Source organism: Raphanus sativus, chromosome 5 (assembly GCF_000801105.2).
Source record: "Raphanus sativus cultivar WK10039 chromosome 5, ASM80110v3, whole genome shotgun sequence".
Taxonomy (NCBI): domain Eukaryota; kingdom Viridiplantae; phylum Streptophyta; class Magnoliopsida; order Brassicales; family Brassicaceae; genus Raphanus; species Raphanus sativus.
In genome coordinates, this window is record NC_079515.1 from 6,906,634 (window position 1) to 6,925,580 (window position 18,947).

Genomic DNA, 18,947 nt, shown 5'->3' on the forward strand with positions numbered 1-18,947 from the left:
TGGTGAGATTTTATTGGTTTCGAGTTCTGAAGACGATTCTTAGCGGTAAGAACAGTGAAATCCAGTCCGGGTAGGTGCATGTTTAAGTTTGTAGTCATCCACTCATATATCGTCAGAGATTAGACCAAACAAGAGGCGCAGCAGCAGCGTCTAGTGTCTACCATGTATTCAAATTTTTTTAAGTCTTTTCTTTTCCCATGCATCATCAAAACGATCACATGCACTAGTCATATTATTATTTTTTTGGTAACCACTAGTCATAATAGTTCAAACTGAAATTTTACCTACGTGTGTACAATAAGTTGATCATTTTGTCTTCATGCTAAAATGTTTATGTAATAATGTGATACTCGAGAACAATGGTAGGTTACGAATTCATGATAGAGCTCCAAAGCAAACAAACAAGAAAAAGGAAAAAAAATTCAATAACAACAAATAAAGAGACAAAAGCAGTGTCGAAACGTGAAACTGTGACGCTGCCTTTTAGCAAAAAAAAAAAAAAAAAAAAAAAAAAAAAAATTTATTGAATGATTTTGTAATGGACTCTTACTTTTCATGCACACGATTCTTTTTTTGTAAGGTTTTCTATTTCTTAAAAATAAAAATTTATTGAATGATTTGTTTTTTAAGAGGAAATATCTAATCTATTAAAATAGAATCCTAATTTTTATTTACTGTTGGAAAATTGTCATTTAAATTTGGACCTATTCATAATACTAGCATTTATTTTTATTGAATTATTATATTACTTAAATAAATGATATAACATATTATTTGAAAAATATAAATAAAATAATCTGTTAATCTAATTGACTTGTTATTGATTTAAATGTTTATGTAGTATGTAAACTGCAAAAATAAAACAAGTTTGATTTATTTCGCTGTTTTATAATTTATTTGATTTTTTATTTTCTTTATCTAAATAATTCTGAAGAAAATTATTAAGAATTATTAAGAAGATGGGGCATAATGTTTTATATTGTTTGAACTCAAGAATCGCGTTGATAGTTTTCCTTGTTGCATAGTATCCTTTGGAAGTATAGATAATAGTATAAAGAAATATATATTAATGATTTAAGGTAAATTTAACTATAAAGTAGAAAAAATACTAATTGTAAACAAAAAATTTAAACTGATTATAATATAAATAAAATTATAAAAAAATAAATTACACAAAACAGTTATAATAAAGTTAATTAAGTTATATTAGAGGAGTAATACAATAAGACATATTAAGTTAAGTATTTTACATCTATCATTTTTTCTATCAAAATTTTGTAGAAACGTCATAATTTTATAAAATTTCAAACGGTTAATTTTAAAAAAATTCGTGAAAAGGTGACAAATTATGAAACTATAATAATTTAAAAACAAATTAGATTACATATTAGTCAATCAATTAATCTCGGATTTTAAAGATTTTACAGTTTTAAATATATATATATTTTTACAAAACTTAAACTGAATTATCGGATCACCACATTAACCGGGTTGACCGTGAGTCAGAATAGAATTGAAAAACACCGATTTAAATACAAAATTATTTTAAATACACAAATTTTTTACAAATTAACTAAATATTTATTAAGCTAATAGTGAAATTTTTTATCATAAAGTATTTCGTATTTGCAAAGCGCATGTTAATATCTAGTAATTAGTTAAATATCCATATACTATCACAGAGTAAACCAAATTCACCCTTAACATTTTTCTCTAATATAAATCGGTTGATAGTTGTTTCCGGAGGAGGGGAAGAGGAGAAAATGCATTTAATGTTACAAATTGGAATGGTTGTCACATTGTTTAATCCAAATTTAAAATACCTTCCTACTGATTTCAATTTCAGGGATGTACGGATAACGGATCGTTTGTTATATCTCATTGTTGTGTTAACTACTAAACAGAAATCCAAATCCGAACTAATTAAACAACGACAATTTAATTCAAAAGAAAAATTGAATCCAGGATCCCCCCTCCCCCCATGACTTTTAAGATTTTGTTCAGTCATGAGCTCTGATTTATTTTCCCTTTTCTTGTGGTTTAGCCAGTTTTATAACAAGAGTCCAAGTGGTTGAGTTTCCTACAAATCTCCGAACAGCTTTATATAGTATCTAATCTATTAATTTAGAGTTCTATTTTTATCTACTATTAACAAGTCATAGTAGGACCACTTAAAGAATTAGTCAATATGACATATTTGATTATTTGTATTAACAATAAACCAACTATAAATATATTAACAATAAACCAACTATAAATTTGATTTTTTAGTTATAATAAAATCTGTTGAGAAAGAATCTAACAAAATCTTAGTTTAAAATTTAAATATTTTTTTATAAATAACACATTAATATATTTCGAAATTAGTAATATAATATTATTATAAGTAAATTTAACTAAAACTTATTATAAAAAAGAAAATAAAAAATTCTTTATACTAACTTTTTTTATAGATTCTATGATATATTCCGTATTATATAAAAATAGAAGTGCTATATGAATTAAATATTAAAAATATATTAAATAGGTAAATTAACAAAAAAAAATTATTTTATTTTTTAACTTAAATAAATTATTGATCATCATTATAATGGATTAAACTTCGTAAACTATATAATACTTTTATATTAAAATAAATGTATTAACATAAGTTAAAATTTTATATTTACAGCCATACATTATCTTTTTATTTATTTTGAAACTATTAGCAATATATTGCTTAAAAATGTTTATATACAAAAATATAATAGTATATAATAACCTTTAGTTCATATACTATTTAAAAATATGTTATTAGTAAAATATGAAATTTCAGTAATTCATTTAAAATATTAGTGACAAAAATCAAATTTTAATTATAAATTTTATGTTATTTTAATTGTAACAAAATTTGTTGATAAAAGAATTAAAAATATCACCAAAAATTCAAATATTTTATAAAATAATACAGTAATGTAGTACCAAAACAAATTCAAAATTCATGTATTATTCCAAACTCAAATAGTTGTGTAATTTTCCAAAGTTGTCTCGAAAAAATATATTATTTTGAAAATAAATATTCAAACTCAAAATGATAATATTTCAAATTTTACAAAAGACAAAATCATGGATAATAAAGATTAACTTTTTGAAATGTACCTGAAAAAAACTAACTATATATGTTGTAAAAATTTAAAGTAACCTAATGTTTTGACGTCTTAATTTTAAAAAAAATAGAACTTAATATCATAACATCCAAAACAAATATCCTATATAATAAATTTAATAAAATAGTATGATAGATACTACTATGTATAAAGTTTACTAAAACAATAGGATTATATTATTTAAAATAAATAAATCCCGTAAAATACTAAAATGAGATATGTTAAAGTATATTTTCTTAAACACAACATGTAAATATAATTATTTTAGTCATATTTATTTTCTATAATATAAATAAATAAAATTTAAAAATGTATTATATGCAAAATGTTTAAATTAAAGAAAACAACATAATTTGAATGGGGTTCTCTATTTGAGTATTTCATATTTTTATTTTATTTTACCTAACTCGAAAATATATTAGTAAGTAATAAAAATCAATAACAAAGTAATTTTTTTTTTAAAAACTATTATATATTAATAATACTGAATAAGAAATATAAACAATAATATGATATAGTAATACAATATATAACACTAAAATAGAAATTATATATTTAAAACATTTTTAATAATATAAAATATATTTAAAAAATATAAATATATCCGCACGAACGTGCGGGTTAAAATCTAGTATATGTTAAACAAAAAGCTAGTTCTAGTTGTGTTTTTTTTTTCTTTTTTTTTGATAACCGTGGGGGTTCCCAGGCGGTAAGCCCAGACTAATCCACACGAGGCCTTCCATCCGGGCACGCACGGTTATAGGCGGGAAGGTGGCCAAGACGACTCGAACCTAGGGCGGGCACTCCAGCTGGAGTGTATTGGTGTTTACATATACATTCTTCCGTGAGAAACAAAATTCCTTCAAATCTTAAACACAGATTTTTATCCTCGTTTCTAGGTTATTTATGATTTATGTTTTACCCTAGCTAGAAAGGTATACAAGTAAGAAGATAACTTAAACTTGCATATAACAATGCACGACGTTCCAAATATGCTAATATTAAGCTATATATAATTCTAATTTTGTGAAAGTTTAGACTAAACTGAGTTGAGATAAGTTTCTTAAGCAACAAAAAAAACTCTAGTTGTGTTTATATAACTAGATGTGTATATATTAATATACAATGCATGGAATGTAAATTAAGGATAGATAGTACAGCTTTTCAAAGTGCATCGATACAGTATCATTTTTGACATAGCGGCCAGTCGATGAGTTGTTATTGTGTGAATGTTAAATCCAAACACTTAATGTGATATCTTTTGTTGGTTCAATGTATATTAGAAGCTCATAGCCTCATATACCACGTAAACAAAACCATTGTGAACTTGTAGTGCATTTTCATCGAACTACTAGATTTAGACCATTACTGGTGATAAACCATTTCCAATACTTTGTGAAAAGCCATCTTTTTATCTCATTCTAGTGGTTGTTTTACTAATTGGGACACCTCACAATGACCCTCTAACATCACAACCATCAACATTATTTTCCCGACCAGCTAACTTCGATATCTTTTCTTTCATAATTGTCAAAACATGTTTTGTAAAAAAGGTGATCATAATATCCTAGAAAAAATAACGAGAATCGATAACCACCATTCAACTTTTCCGATTACGTTTACGTTTCATCGGATTTAGACTTTGCAACGATATGAAACCAGAGAAAAGGAAACAAAAAAGTACGATTTGAATTCGATACCACACGCCCCACGGGCCCAGGGGCCACGTGCGCGCACTAGAGAGAATAAAGCATAGCCCACGTGATATTGGGCCAATCTCTTGGATCTTTCTTTCTCACAAATACGACAAAAAACAAAGTTTCGGGTTAAACAACTTACAGTCGAAGCAAATTTCATCATCAAGAAAAAAAAAACGATGGAAAAAGCCAATGAAGAAGATGACAAGAGACTCTTCTCTCTCTATCACAAACACACAATTGCCTCCTGCTTCATTTAATTAGCCTCCGTGACCTAATTTCCACCTTTTGATTTTTAAATTTCACCAACAAAATCTCCGATCTCAATTTTCTCCTCGGAAAATCTCTCTCGAGAAAATCGCCAGCTCTAACAGAATCTTGCGTTTCGACTCCACCAAGAATCTCTCGGCTTCATTTCCCAGCATAATATCTATAAAGCTCACTCCCTTTTTCGATATAATCTGACGTAATCTCCCAACAATCCCACACGAAAGAAACAAAAGGAGAATTATGGTTTCCGGAAGCGGCGGAAGTGGTCGGGGCCGCGGCGGAGGAGAAGCATCGTCGTCAGGTCAAAGGAAAGAACAAGCTCAATCCTCTGGGACGAAGTCTCTCAGGCCACAACAACAGAACCAACAACGACCGCCGCAAAAAACGGAATCAGTGAGCAAAGCCATCCAACAATACACAGTGGACGCGAGACTGCACGCCGTTTTCGAACAATCAGGGGAGTCAGGCAAGTCGTTCGACTACTCGCAGTCCCTCAAAACGACGACGTACGGCTCATCAGTCCCCGAGCAGCAGATCACGGCCTACCTCTCGAGGATCCAGCGCGGCGGCTACATACAGCCCTTCGGATGCATGATCGCCGTCGACGAGTCCAACTTCACCATCATCGGCCACAGCGAGAACGCGCGGGAGATGCTAGGCCTCACCCCTCAGTCCGTCCCCAGCCTCGAGAGGCCCGAGATCCTCGCCATGGGGACCGACGTCCGCTCTCTCTTCACCTCCTCCAGCTCCGTCCTCCTCGAGCGCGCCTTCGTCGCTCGGGAGATCACTCTCCTGAATCCCGTCTGGATCCACTCCAAGTACACCGGTAAACCGTTTTACGCGATCCTCCACAGGATCGACGTCGGAGTTGTGATCGATCTTGAGCCGGCTAGAACGGAGGATCCGGCTCTCTCGATCGCCGGAGCGGTTCAGTCTCAGAAGCTAGCCGTTCGCGCGATCTCGCAGTTACAGTCTCTCCCCGGTGGAGATATTAAGCTGTTATGTGACACTGTTGTGGAGAGTGTGAGAGACTTGACTGGATACGACCGTGTGATGGTGTACAAGTTCCACGAAGACGAGCATGGAGAGGTTGTTGCGGAGAGCAGGAGGGAGGATCTAGAGCCTTACATTGGTTTGCATTATCCAGCGACTGATATTCCTCAAGCGTCCAGGTTCTTGTTTAAGCAGAACCGTGTGCGGATGATCGTCGATTGCCACGCCACTCCCGTTCTGGTGGTGCAGGACGATAGGCTGACTCAGTCAATGTGCCTTGTTGGTTCGACTCTTAGGGCTCCTCACGGTTGTCACTCTCAGTATATGGCTAACATGGGATCTATCGCGTCTTTAGCGATGGCGGTTATAATAAACGGTAACGAAGAAGATGGGAGTAGTGTTGTTGCGGGTGGGAGAAGCTCTATGAGGCTTTGGGGTTTAGTCGTTTGCCATCACACTTCTTCTCGATGCATACCGTTTCCGTTACGGTACGCTTGCGAGTTTCTGATGCAGGCGTTTGGTTTACAGTTGAACATGGAGTTGCAGTTAGCTTTGCAAATGTCGGAGAAACGCGTTTTGAGGACGCAGACGCTGTTGTGCGATATGCTTCTCCGCGACTCGCCTGCTGGAATCGTTACGCAGAGTCCTAGTATCATGGACTTGGTGAAATGCGACGGTGCGGCGTTTCTGTACCACGGGGGTTATTACCCGTTGGGTGTTGCTCCGACTGAGGCTCAGATTAAAGACGTTGTGGAGTGGTTGCTTGCGAATCACGCTGATTCGACTGGGTTAAGCACTGATAGTTTAGGTGATGCTGGATATCCTGGTGCAGCTGCGTTAGGGGATGCTGTGTGCGGTATGGCGGTTGCGTACATTACGAATAGGGATTTCCTTTTCTGGTTTCGTTCTCATACAGCTAAAGAAATCAAATGGGGAGGCGCTAAGCACCATCCAGAGGACAAAGATGATGGGCAACGGATGCATCCTCGTTCGTCTTTCAAGGCTTTTCTTGAAGTTGTTAAGAGCAGGAGTCAGCCATGGGAAACTGCGGAAATGGATGCGATTCATTCGCTCCAGCTGATTCTAAGGGACTCTTTTAAAGAATCTGAGGCAGCTATGAACTCTAAAAATGCAGATGGTGCGGTTCAGCCTTATAGTATGGGAGGAGAGCGGGGAATTGATGAGTTAGGTGCTGTTGCAAGAGAGATGGTTAGACTCATCGAGACAGCAACTGTGCCTATATTTGCTGTTGACGTTGGAGGATGCATCAATGGATGGAACGCTAAGATTGCAGAATTGACTGGTCTCTCGGTTGGAGAAGCTATGGGGAAGTCTCTGGTTTCTGATCTGATATACAAAGAGAATGAAGAAACTGTTGATAAGCTCATTTCTCGTGCGCTCAGAGGTATATTCAATTCTCCAACTATGTTGTATTTGCAATATGGTTATTTGATTATTTTGTTGCATCATGCAGGGGACGAGGATAAAAATGTGGAGATAAAGCTGAAGACTTTCAGCCCTGAACTACAAGGGAAAGCTGTTTTTGTGGTTGTGAATGCGTGTTCGAGCAAGGACTACTCTAACAACATTGTTGGCGTCTGTTTTGTCGGGCAGGATGTTACTGGTCAGAAAGTCGTAATGGACAAGTTCATCAACATACAAGGAGACTACAAAGCCATTGTCCATAGCCCAAACCCGCTGATTCCACCAATCTTTGCGGCAGACGAGAACACGTGTTGCCTGGAGTGGAACACCGCGTTGGAAAAGCTCACTGGTTGGTCTCGCAGTGAAGTGATTGGGAAAATGCTTGTTGGGGAAGTGTTTGGGAGCTATTGCAGGCTAAAGGGTCCGGATGCATTAACCAAGTTCATGATTGTATTGCATAATGCGATCGGTGGCCAAGAAACAGACAAGTTCCCTTTCCCGTTCTTTGACCGTAACGGGAAGTTTGTTCAGGCTCTATTGACTGCAAACAAGCGGGTAAACCTCGAAGGAAAGGTTATTGGGGCTTTTTGTTTCTTGCAGATCCCGAGTCCTGAGCTGCAGCAAGCTTTAGCAGTCCAACGAAGGCAAGACACAGAGTGTTTCACAAAGGCGAAAGAGCTAGCTTACATTTGTCAAGTGGTAAAGAATCCTTTGAGCGGTTTGCGTTTCACAAACTCGTTATTGGAAGCTACAGACTTGAACGAGGATCAGAAACAGCTTCTCGAAACAAGTGTTTCTTGCGAGAAACAAATCTCAAGGATTGTCAGTGACATGGATCTTGAAAGGATTGAAGACGGGTAAGCTTAGTTGAAATTCTATATAAAAATAGTGTTTGATTACTTGACAAAATGTGACCAGATTCCAAATATTGTTTTTGTCCATTTGATCAGTTCGTTTGAGCTACAAAGAACAGAGTTCTTACTCGGAAGTGTCATAAACGCGATTGTAAGCCAGGCGATGTTCTTATTAAAGGAGAGAGGTGTTCAGCTAATCCGTGACATTCCCGAAGAGATCAAATCCATACAAGTTTATGGAGACCAGACAAGGATTCAACAACTCCTAGCTGAGTTTCTGCTGAGTATAGTCCGGTATGCACCGTCCCATGAGTGGGTGGAGATCCATCTTAGCCAAGTTCCAAAGCAAATGGCTGACGGATTCTACTCTATCCGCACAGAATTTAGGTATATATTTCATTGTTCCAGCTGTTGTCTCCTCATATCTGTTTTAGTTATTGATTGTTTGGATATAGAATGGTTTGGTTTATGAATCGTTATTTAGGTGGCAGTTTTGGCTTGGTTAGACTGGATTGGTAACTTCTACAGAACCATAGGATTAGAATTTGCAGACCTTTAATGTTTTCAGATTTGCATATGTTGGGTGTTCTCTGTTATGTCTTGATTTTCTGCGATTTCAGAATGGCGTGCCCAGGTGAAGGTCTGCCTCCAGAACTGGTCCGAGACATGTTTCATAGCAGCAGGTGGACGAGCCCTGAAGGGTTAGGTCTAAGCATATGTAGAAAGATCCTAAAGCTCATGAACGGTGAAGTTCAGTACATTCGAGAGTCGGAACGAACCTATTTCCTAATCATTCTCGAGCTCCCCGTTCCTATGAAACGCCCTTTGTCAACCGCTAGCGGAAGCGGCGACATGATGTTGATGATGCCATAGCAGTCGCACTTATAAGCTGGCAGGAGCGAGTTTGTATCCTTGTTGTATGTGTGTGTATGAGAGAGAGAGAGAGTCTAACGACACTGGAAGAGGATAGAGAGTTTTTGTTTCCGGTGAGATATAAGTAGAGAAGAGGGTAGAGAGTTTATCTGCAAGACTTGTTTTCTTTTTTGTTTGCACTGTGTATATTGATTACTCTGAGAGAGAGGCAAACGAATGAAAAGAAGAAAGTGATGTTGGTTGTTGACCAATCCTTCATAATTGTAACTCGCATATTGAAATGTCAGTTACCGTAAGTCTTTACAGACTAATTAGCTAGTATATTTTGATAATAGATTAGTGTAAATCTTCACAGCAAGTTATATCATTCACAGAAGGGTTGCATAAGATATTCCAAGAATCACTACTTAGTTATTTATTAGTACAAGTTACTAGAGAGATCAATAATGAAAATGATAGGGGGGATTTGGCAGTTAATGTGGCTACCGTATCCAAAGTAGTTGAGAAGCTCTAGATGTCAAAGAGAGTACGATATTCTTAAAATTAATTACATCCTCACCTTCCCACCACAGTCTTCATTTTGAATTTTCTCTGCATGTTAGCTATAAGCTGTATATAATAATGAAGTCGTAAAGTAGAAGAACATGGAACTAAATAAAAGCTGAAAGGTTATCCATGATAGGAATAGGAGATTACTATTAAAAGACGCAACTGGGGTGTCACAATTAATTGCATCGTAGAAAAAAACTGAACATGAGTGATTGGACATGAGCATGTGGAGAAACGCGGTGTAGGAAAGAAAACGTTGAAGAAGGCCTCTCTCGCAACCATATCTCATAAATGCTCTCTCTACTTACTACTAGCCACTAGGAGTATATATAGTGTTCGTAACTCGCAAGTGAGTCATAGCAATTGTATTCTGATCATTAGCAAGATACTAGAACAACATATCAAAGATATGGGGAAAGTATCTTTTGTGTTTTTAGCTTTGATGCTTATAGTGGTGGTGATAGGGGTTGTGGAGTGCAGGAGATTTGAAAAGGAGACGTTAGGAGGCGGTGGCGGTGGACTTGGTGGTGGTTTTGGCGGCGGCAAAGGTTTTGGTGGTGGTGGAGGTGCCGGTGCTGGTGGAGGTTTTGGAGGTGGTGTAGGAGGAGGACATGGTGGCGGTTTAGGAGGTGGCATTGGTGGAGGCCACGGTGGAGGTATTGGTGGTGGTGCTGGAGGTGGAGGTGGTGCCGGTGGAGGACTTGGAGGAGGCCATGGTGGTGGTGCCGGAGGAGGTGTTGGCGGAGGACTCGGAGGAGGCCACGGTGGTGGTATTGGTGGTGGTGCTGGAGGAGGTGCTGGTGGTGGTCTAGGAGGCGGTGCTGGTGGAGGACTAGGAGGAGGCCATGGTGGGGGTATTGGCGGTGGTGTTGGAGGAGGACATGGTGGAGGTATCGGCGGTGGTGCAGGTGGAGGAGCCGGAGGAGGATTTGGTGGTGGTGCAGGCGGAGGAGCTGGGGGAGGATTCGGTGGTGGTGCAGGCGGGGGTCACGGTGGTGGTGCAGGCGGAGGATTCGGAGGAGGCGCTGGTGGAGGAGCTGGCGGAGGATTTGGTGGTGGTGCAGGCGGGGGTCACGGTGGTGGTGCAGGTGGAGGATTCGGAGGAGGCGCTGGTGGAGGAGCTGGCGGAGGATTCGGCGGTGGTGCAGGTGGCGGTCACGGTGGTGGTGCAGGAGGGGGTTTTGGTGGAGGATCAGGCGGAGGATTTGGTGGTGGTGCCGGTGGAGGAGCTGGAGGAGGATTCGGAGGTGGTGGTGGTGCCGGTGGTGGATTTGACGGTGGATTTTAAATTTCTTAGTAATTAAAATATTCATACAAAATCTAATCTTGGCTTTTAACTAAGCAGGGCTAGTTACTTATGTACCACGTCATACAAGAAGAAAGCATATCATTTATCTTTGGTAATTTATTTTGTAAGAATAATCATATCATCATTTTCGTTGGATTGTTTATCAATTAATCACTCGGAAGATATAATTTATAACTTAGGTTACTTATATTATTAAAATGGAACCTCTTACATAATGTGTGCAAAGTGCAAACACACAAAGAGTTTTCCAATCACTCTATAAACATTGTATCAGAACAAAAATTAGAGATATCTATTTCGTATAGTAGTAGTATACCATCAAAGAAAAGATGGGGTTCTTCTTACTTTATGTGCTTTTTTTCCAAGCCACAGCAAAACGCATAACGCTAAAGTCAAACGCGAAACACGCACAGCATAAGGCGCTCTAAGACTTTTGCTGAAGCCAAACAGGAAGCCATGAAGTTCCATCAATAAAATCAATGGACAGGAAAGACTCAACTTCTTGCTTGGTAAGTTCTTTGGCCCAACTAGATCTACGTTGCCTATTAGCACCTGGTCCATGACACTTGTACTCTGCGTGGAATAAGTCCCTGATCAAAGTGTCAAGAGTGTTAATTAGTATTAAACATGAACAACAGTATATAAAATACCACATAGGTGAAAAATAAATAGTAATCAGAGACTAACTTGGTTGAGCCATGGTAGCTCCAGTTGGTCCAACCGTCAGGGACAACGGTCTTGGAAAAGTAAGTCTTGGCAAAGATGACCCGAGAATACGGTCCTTTGGCTCTCCCCAAGTAAACCTCATCGATTCCGTACACTTTGCCTCTTATGAAAACATAACCAGTATTTTCGTCTGCGTGCTCCCTGTTGTGTGCTGTGATTGACCCGTAGGGTTTCACCCTCTTGTCCGATATCACAAATATCTCACAGTTCTATAACAATCATTACAATCAGTGTTATTGGTATAGTCTAAATGTTTGAGAGATTGTGTAAATGGGGAAAAATATACGTCGAAAATGGAAGTTGCACGACCGAAGATGAAGTCAATAGAGCCTTGGATGTAACACTGATGGTAATAATGTCTACCTTTGTTATCAAACAAAGTATTGTGCAAGCTGAAGAACGCACAATGGTAAAACGCTACTTTATCGGCAGCTACAAACGCTGCCACGGATTGGTTATCAGACGTGAACGCCATTCCGACAGGTGCATCATTCTGCATATTCATCACAGATTGCCATTAACGTGATTAAACAAAAATCTAAATCTACAATTGTGTTAGACATACCCTGATGGTGATACCAAAAGCAACGAAGTGATTAGCTTCAACTTTGAAAGTGGCTGAAGCAACATTATCGACCGAACTTTGCGATGATTCGATGACCGTTTTTCCTCTTCCGTTACCTCTCATAAATATGAACGGTTTGTTCTCCGGAATGTGCACTCTCTCTCTTTTTCCCCAAACAAGTAAAATAACATCAAATTTCATAATGACAATAATAATGCTGCATTAGTGATCTTTCAAGATTACTATAACTTGGTGTTACATATATGCTAATATGCTTGTTATACAACATGTTTTGTGCATAATATTAAATAATCTAAATTAAAGGTTAAACCTCGTAAAGGTATACGTACTTGTAGATTCCTTTACGAACATGGACGATAATCCAATTAGAGTTACCAACGGGGACAGCATCAATGGCTTTTTGAACCGAAGTGTAGTCTCCTTTGCCGTCGATATCGACAATTATCGATCTGTTTGTTGCGATTTTTTCAGTCAGAAGCGGTGCGTCGAACTTTGTCTTTTGCATTGCGGATGCGTCCGAACCCCATGCGGACACTAAAATCAGGGTTAGGACAAGTATCATTCTTGTTCTACAATCCATATTTTTTGGGTTTTTACTCTCTTTTTTTTCTTTTTGAAATGAGGTTGCGAGAAAGATATTATATTGGTGAAGGAAGAGGTTAAATTTAAGAGAATAGATTTTTTAAATTTAGGGTGTTTCGTTGCGTTTGTTTTGTTTTTGGGAGGTAGAGATGGGTTTTTTTCTTAGGCATTTTTTTTATTTTTAGGTTTAGACATTTATTCTTGATTAATGGGCGAAAAATACTTTGAGCGATGTTTCTATCTTTGGTAACAAATCAAAATAATGATTGTTATGTAATGGCACCACACGCCACAAGGTGTAAAATAAACATGCCTTGTCCACTAAAATTATTAAAACCTAATTATCCTTTCGAATAAATACTACAGTATAACCTCTTTAAATTAATATTCGATAAATTAATATACACTAAAATCTCTATAAATTAATATAATTTTATAATTCCAAATTGAGTTTTTGGTTCAATTTGTATATAGATAAATTAATAATCTCTATAAATTAATTAAAATATAGTTTTGGTGTAGTCCCAACATTAATTTATAGAGGTTTCAATGTAGGTAGTAATTTTCGCCGTACGCATAAAATAACTTATTAGATTATTTATTTTAAATTGTAATAGGAGATATATCGTATATTTTTTCAAGGGATGAACATTTAAATATCTGTTCGGATTTAGTTGATATATTGAAATTTTGGATTTTGATTTTTAGAGTTAAAAATTTACATATGATTAGGATATTTACAATTTTTGGTTTGAATGTGGTTTGGATTTGGTTCGAAGCATTGCATGTTCAATTCAGATTCGAGTTTGAATACTTTTTTTAATTATGTAATTTTAAAAACAAAATCCAAATATACTTAATCCTCAAAATCCAAAAATAAAAAACATAAAAAGATAATATAAGACTAAATACTTAAATTTACATAAAATAGTTTAATTTAAATATTTAAATAGAGAAAGTAATATATTTTCAATGTTTTGAACATATTTTATTATTTTAGGTATTTTCATATTAATTAATATCTAATAGATATAAAATTTAAAAAAAACTAATATATTTAAGTATATAATTGTGTTTTAGATATTTTCGGTATCCAAAATATTTTAGTTTGGATTGGATTCAGATCTGGTTATCCGGATACTAAACTTTAGATCAATTTGAGTATTATATATGTTTTGATTTGTGTTTAGTATAACTTTCAAATCAAGTTCGATTCGGTTCTTCGGATCCAAATATTTTATCCAAACTTATTTTCTTCTACTAATATAAAGAAAAATAAATGTAAAACTAATATGTTGGACTTATTTTACATTCATAATTATTGGAACACACTTTAAGAATACCAATAAAATGGTTGGGCGTGGTATCAATAGTGTTGGGCAAGATGTAGTCTATAATCAATAACGTGTACTTTAAAAAAAATATTTGGCAAATATAATTAAAACACAATATAATCGAGTGAATGTGTTAGAGTTGCCTCAGAAATATTCAATCGATTTCGCGAAATTTTTTTTTTAAAGCTTTTCTGATTTCTGATTTTTCTACAATCTGATTATGTTTTTAATTCTTGGTTTGATATAAAAATTCTGTAAAGAAAATAATACTTTGCTAAACTAAGATCTAACTTTGTGTGGTGTTTTTCACCTAAATTTTCTTAATTCATAATCAGTCATAATTATTAATTTTTTTTGTATGCATAAACCTCAACCATGGCCAAGTTCGGCAAAATACGGAATTTTCAATTTTTAAAAACATTCTCATTCTAACATTTTAGTTGATGTGAATCTTAATGATTTTGTAGTTTATTTATTTCAACAATGATATTATTTAGTAATTGTCTGGAGAGAAATTGAATTCACTAATACAAAAATTAATAATACAAAAACTAAAAAGAGTTAATTAAAAAAATTAGTGTATGAACACATTAAATTATCTGTGATAGAATTAAAATGTGAGACTGACATGTAAATATTTTTTGTTAATGTATGTGAACACATTTTGTAATTGCTTCTCCTTTAATACATAAGAGATTTCCATTAAAACTCCAAAAGAATGGGCAAATTGCACATAGTTGATTACAGATCAAATTGGCTAATCATCCTCTTGTTTGCTTGAGAAACTCTCGACTATTTTTCATTGCTATCGACTATAAACTCTTGACTACCATAAAAATAGTCTATACATTGCTATTGACTATTTTTCATTATTTCCTGTACTTGTTATTCATATTATATTTTACCATACCGTTCGTATTATATAGCCATATCGTTTATAGTCTAGGATACGTCCTCTTTCACATAACGATGTCTTCGTCATGAATTGATATTCGATATTATGAATATATACATAAAATATAACTCGAAACTGAATTCACGCTTCCCCACGGATATTTGATTATATTTATATTCAAAGTAAACTTATAAACTTTTGGTTTTATAAAATAATCTTATGTATATTTTTATATTTTTTTAATTTTCATCTAGAATATAATATATAATTTCATGTTGATAATTATCTTTTTATTTGTAAATAATATTATATTAAAAATTTATAACTTGATACAACTTGATGTAACTCTACTATTCATATATTAAAATGTTTTTGTTAATTTAATTTTTTTAATGAAACAACATACTAAATTTTAAAAAAAATCTGCATTAGTTTTCTATGAATTATTATTAATTTTATGATATTTTGTTTTTCTGAAAATTGAACTCTCAAAAAATTTATATTTGACTAAACTAATTAGATAAAGCTATATTTAAAATTATTTTATATAATATACTATATATATCAGTTTGTTTTTTATTTTCACCACAAAAAATAACAATTATTATAATTAATTAATTTAAATTGATTTTAAATGCAGAGGCATAATCTGTAAATAAAAGTAATACAAAAATACTTAATTTATTATAAATGCAATGGCTAAATGTGTAAATAAAATTAAGTAATTAATCAGCTATCAATATTTTCAAACAATTTTATTTATCTTTATATCCACTTTTCTAAACAATATCAAAAATACTTTAATTTTAATAATATAAATAATGCTTAGCTTTATATGGGTTGTCAAGTTCTGATACATCCATAATGTATCAGTCTTGCCGTGTGTTTTAGCACTCGATCCTGAATAAAAGCTCTTAGCTTCTAACTTCATTCATTCAAAAGGTTGATCATAATTCATATACGAGAGTCACTAGTTGTCTGATTTAGATCACGCTTTTGCAGAGCCGGTCCTAGAAAGTGGTGGGCTGGAAGCAAAAACAAAAAAATTGGCCTATTATTACAAATAAAAAATAAAAATCAAATGTTGTAGGAAGAGGTATTCGAACCCCTTACCTTTGGTATTCAAAGGTTATGCAGTAACCATTTAAGCTAATGAAACTTTGGAAATATGTGGCCGATTTAATATTTATTATTTAGCGGCCGGAAGCAGGTGCTTGGTCAGCTTCTACTAAAGGCCGGCTATGCGCTTTTGGCTTCTTCTTACTTTGTGACAAAGTGTTGGAGAGAACAATAAATTTCGGGAGCTTACAATTTAAAATCAATTAGCAACAACTAGATTTAATTCGAATCTCTTATATATTATTTAAAAGAGAAAAAAATTAAGATAGCACAAAACCAATATTTTATCACAAAATAGCATTACAAAGAGGAAAATGACCAAAATAAATTTTATTGAAAGATAAATATGCATTTATAACTTTTGGCTTAATTAATTTACGAATTAAGGTTTAGAGTTAATGGGTTGAATTTTAGAAATATGTTCAAATATTTAAAAACAAAATATAAATATTAAAATTTTCAAAACAAAAATATATTATTTTGATCATTTTATTTTTTGAATGTTATTTTGTGACAAAAACTTAAAAAGTATTGTTCGAGAGAATTACCTACATAAAATGTCGTATGTTTTAGGTGTGTGAGTTTTTCTCCATAACAAACTTACCATACTGGTTTCTTATAGTATACAAACCGGGGATTGACCATATTTCCCATTAAAATAATTTGAGTTAGAGATAATATAGATTTGTTTTAGTAGGAAAGATACGTAATACTAATATACTAATTGTTTATTTGCAAATATTTATGTTAATCCATTAAGATGTGATTGGGAGAAAAAAAACATGAGGTCAATAAATGTTCAAATGTCGCATGAGATGTAGTAAGTATTAGTCGTTTTCAACTTTAATGCAATTAAATTCGGTAAAATAAACAATTTCGTATAGCTGTGAATGACTGCGGGACCAGTACATTCGTTTTAAGAAAGTTATTTAATAAGAGATATATTTTGTCCACGACAAATCTAGAAGCTCACTTTGATAAAAAACTGGAACTTGATCTAGGTTCTTCTGCAATTATTTGATTTAATTTGTATTCAACGTAAATACATAAACTATCGGTTTTATAAAATGTCTATATATATTTTTATATTATTAAATTAAATTTCAACTAGAATATATTATTTTATAATACGGATGTTTGATAATAATAATTTTTATTAGTATATAATATTATATTTAAAATTTTATAATTTATACAATTTGATGTAATTATACTATTTATATATTAATTTCTTTATTTATTTATTTATTTAAAAATGAAACAATATACTAAATTTTTTAAATTTTTGTATTAGTTCTCCATAAATTATTATTAATTTATGATATTTTTTCGGGAAATTTTACTCTCCGGATATTTATATTTGTCTAAACTAAATAAGATAATAATATATTTATATATATATATATATTATAATATATACTATATATTTCAGTTTGTGTTTTTATTTTAACCGCCAATAAAAAAACAATCATAATTTTTATAACCGCTAATAACATAATATCGATATAATTAAAATGACTAACAGTCAAAATATAAATACCAATCTGGTTATTTAAGCTTTAAAATCGCAATTAATTATTTTTAATTGATTTTAAGTGATGTGACACTCTGTAAAAATGTATAAAAGAAGTAATTAATTTATACTAAATGCAAGGCTAAATCTGTAATAAAAAGAAATCTAAATATGTACATAAAATGAAGTATCTTGATACTTCATTTTAATAATATAGATTAAATTTATTGCGGAATATGTAAAAAATATAAAAATGAAGTATTTAATTTATTCTAAATGTAGTAGCTAAATCTGTAAATAAAATAAAGTCTAAGTCAGTAAATAAAAAGAAGTACCAAAATATACTTCAATTTTAATAATATAGATGTTAAATATAAAAACTATAATTTAATTGGTATTCGAAATTGGGCTTTGTATTCTATTTTTATTATATATATTGAAACATTTTTATCATGGTTATTAAAAAACTATTTTACTAAAATATTTTAATAAAAAATCAAATTTTGAATAAATATGATTTTAAATTGATTTTAAATATAAATCAATTTTAAATTATTATTTTACTTTGAAATATGTATATAAAGTTTAAGTTTTGTTTTACAATTATTTTTAACAAAAGATGTTTTAGGTAACTAGATTGAGTCATTTACGTATATTTTAAAACTTTTCTCAGATAAATAGTTTCTCATAATATAATGGACATCCAACTTTTTTAATAACATAAGCCAATTTTTTTTCTTAATATACTGTTATCTATGCTTCCAAACAATAATAAATTTTTATATCTTTCTATATATGTTTCCAAATAGTTTTCAAAGTACTTTAGTTTTAATAATATATATTTTAAATTACTATTTTGATTTGAAATATGTATATAAAATTTAAATTTTGTTTTATGATTATTTTAGACAAAAGATGTTTTTAGGTAATTAGATTGTACTATTTCATATATTTTAAAACTATCCGAGATAGATAGTATCTCATAACACAATGGACTTCATATTTTTCTTGATAACATTAACTAATTATTTTTTTCTTAATATACTATTATCCGCGTTTTCAAGCAGCATTATATT

At 33.0% G+C, this 18,947-nt stretch overlaps 3 protein-coding genes across 3 annotated transcripts; 2 read left to right on the plus strand and 1 right to left on the minus strand.

Moving 5' to 3' along the window:
* The first annotated feature begins 4,970 nt into the window (after window positions 1-4,970).
* LOC108861947 (phytochrome B) lies at window positions 4,971-9,544 on the plus strand. Its single transcript, XM_018635946.2, has 4 exons — window positions 4,971-7,511; window positions 7,581-8,388; window positions 8,482-8,772; window positions 9,006-9,544. Exons 1-4 carry the CDS (start codon window positions 5,354-5,356, stop codon window positions 9,256-9,258), a joined length of 3,510 nt encoding a protein of 1,169 aa, XP_018491448.1. The 5' UTR covers window positions 4,971-5,353; the 3' UTR covers window positions 9,259-9,544.
* Window positions 9,545-10,149: 605 nt separating this feature from the next.
* LOC108859047 (glycine-rich cell wall structural protein) lies at window positions 10,150-11,236 on the plus strand. Its single transcript, XM_018632891.2, has one exon. It carries the CDS (start codon window positions 10,217-10,219, stop codon window positions 11,093-11,095), a length of 879 nt encoding a protein of 292 aa, XP_018488393.1. The 5' UTR covers window positions 10,150-10,216; the 3' UTR covers window positions 11,096-11,236.
* Window positions 11,237-11,305: 69 nt separating this feature from the next.
* LOC108859048 (probable pectinesterase 67) lies at window positions 11,306-13,049 on the minus strand. Its single transcript, XM_018632895.2, has 5 exons — window positions 12,758-13,049; window positions 12,408-12,570; window positions 12,129-12,335; window positions 11,804-12,051; window positions 11,306-11,706 (listed from the first exon to the last, which is right to left on the minus strand). The coding sequence occupies exons 1-5, from the start codon at window positions 13,006-13,008 to the stop codon at window positions 11,541-11,543; spliced, it is 1,035 nt and encodes a 344-aa protein (XP_018488397.1). The 5' UTR covers window positions 13,009-13,049; the 3' UTR covers window positions 11,306-11,540.
* Window positions 13,050-18,947: the final 5,898 nt, after the last annotated feature.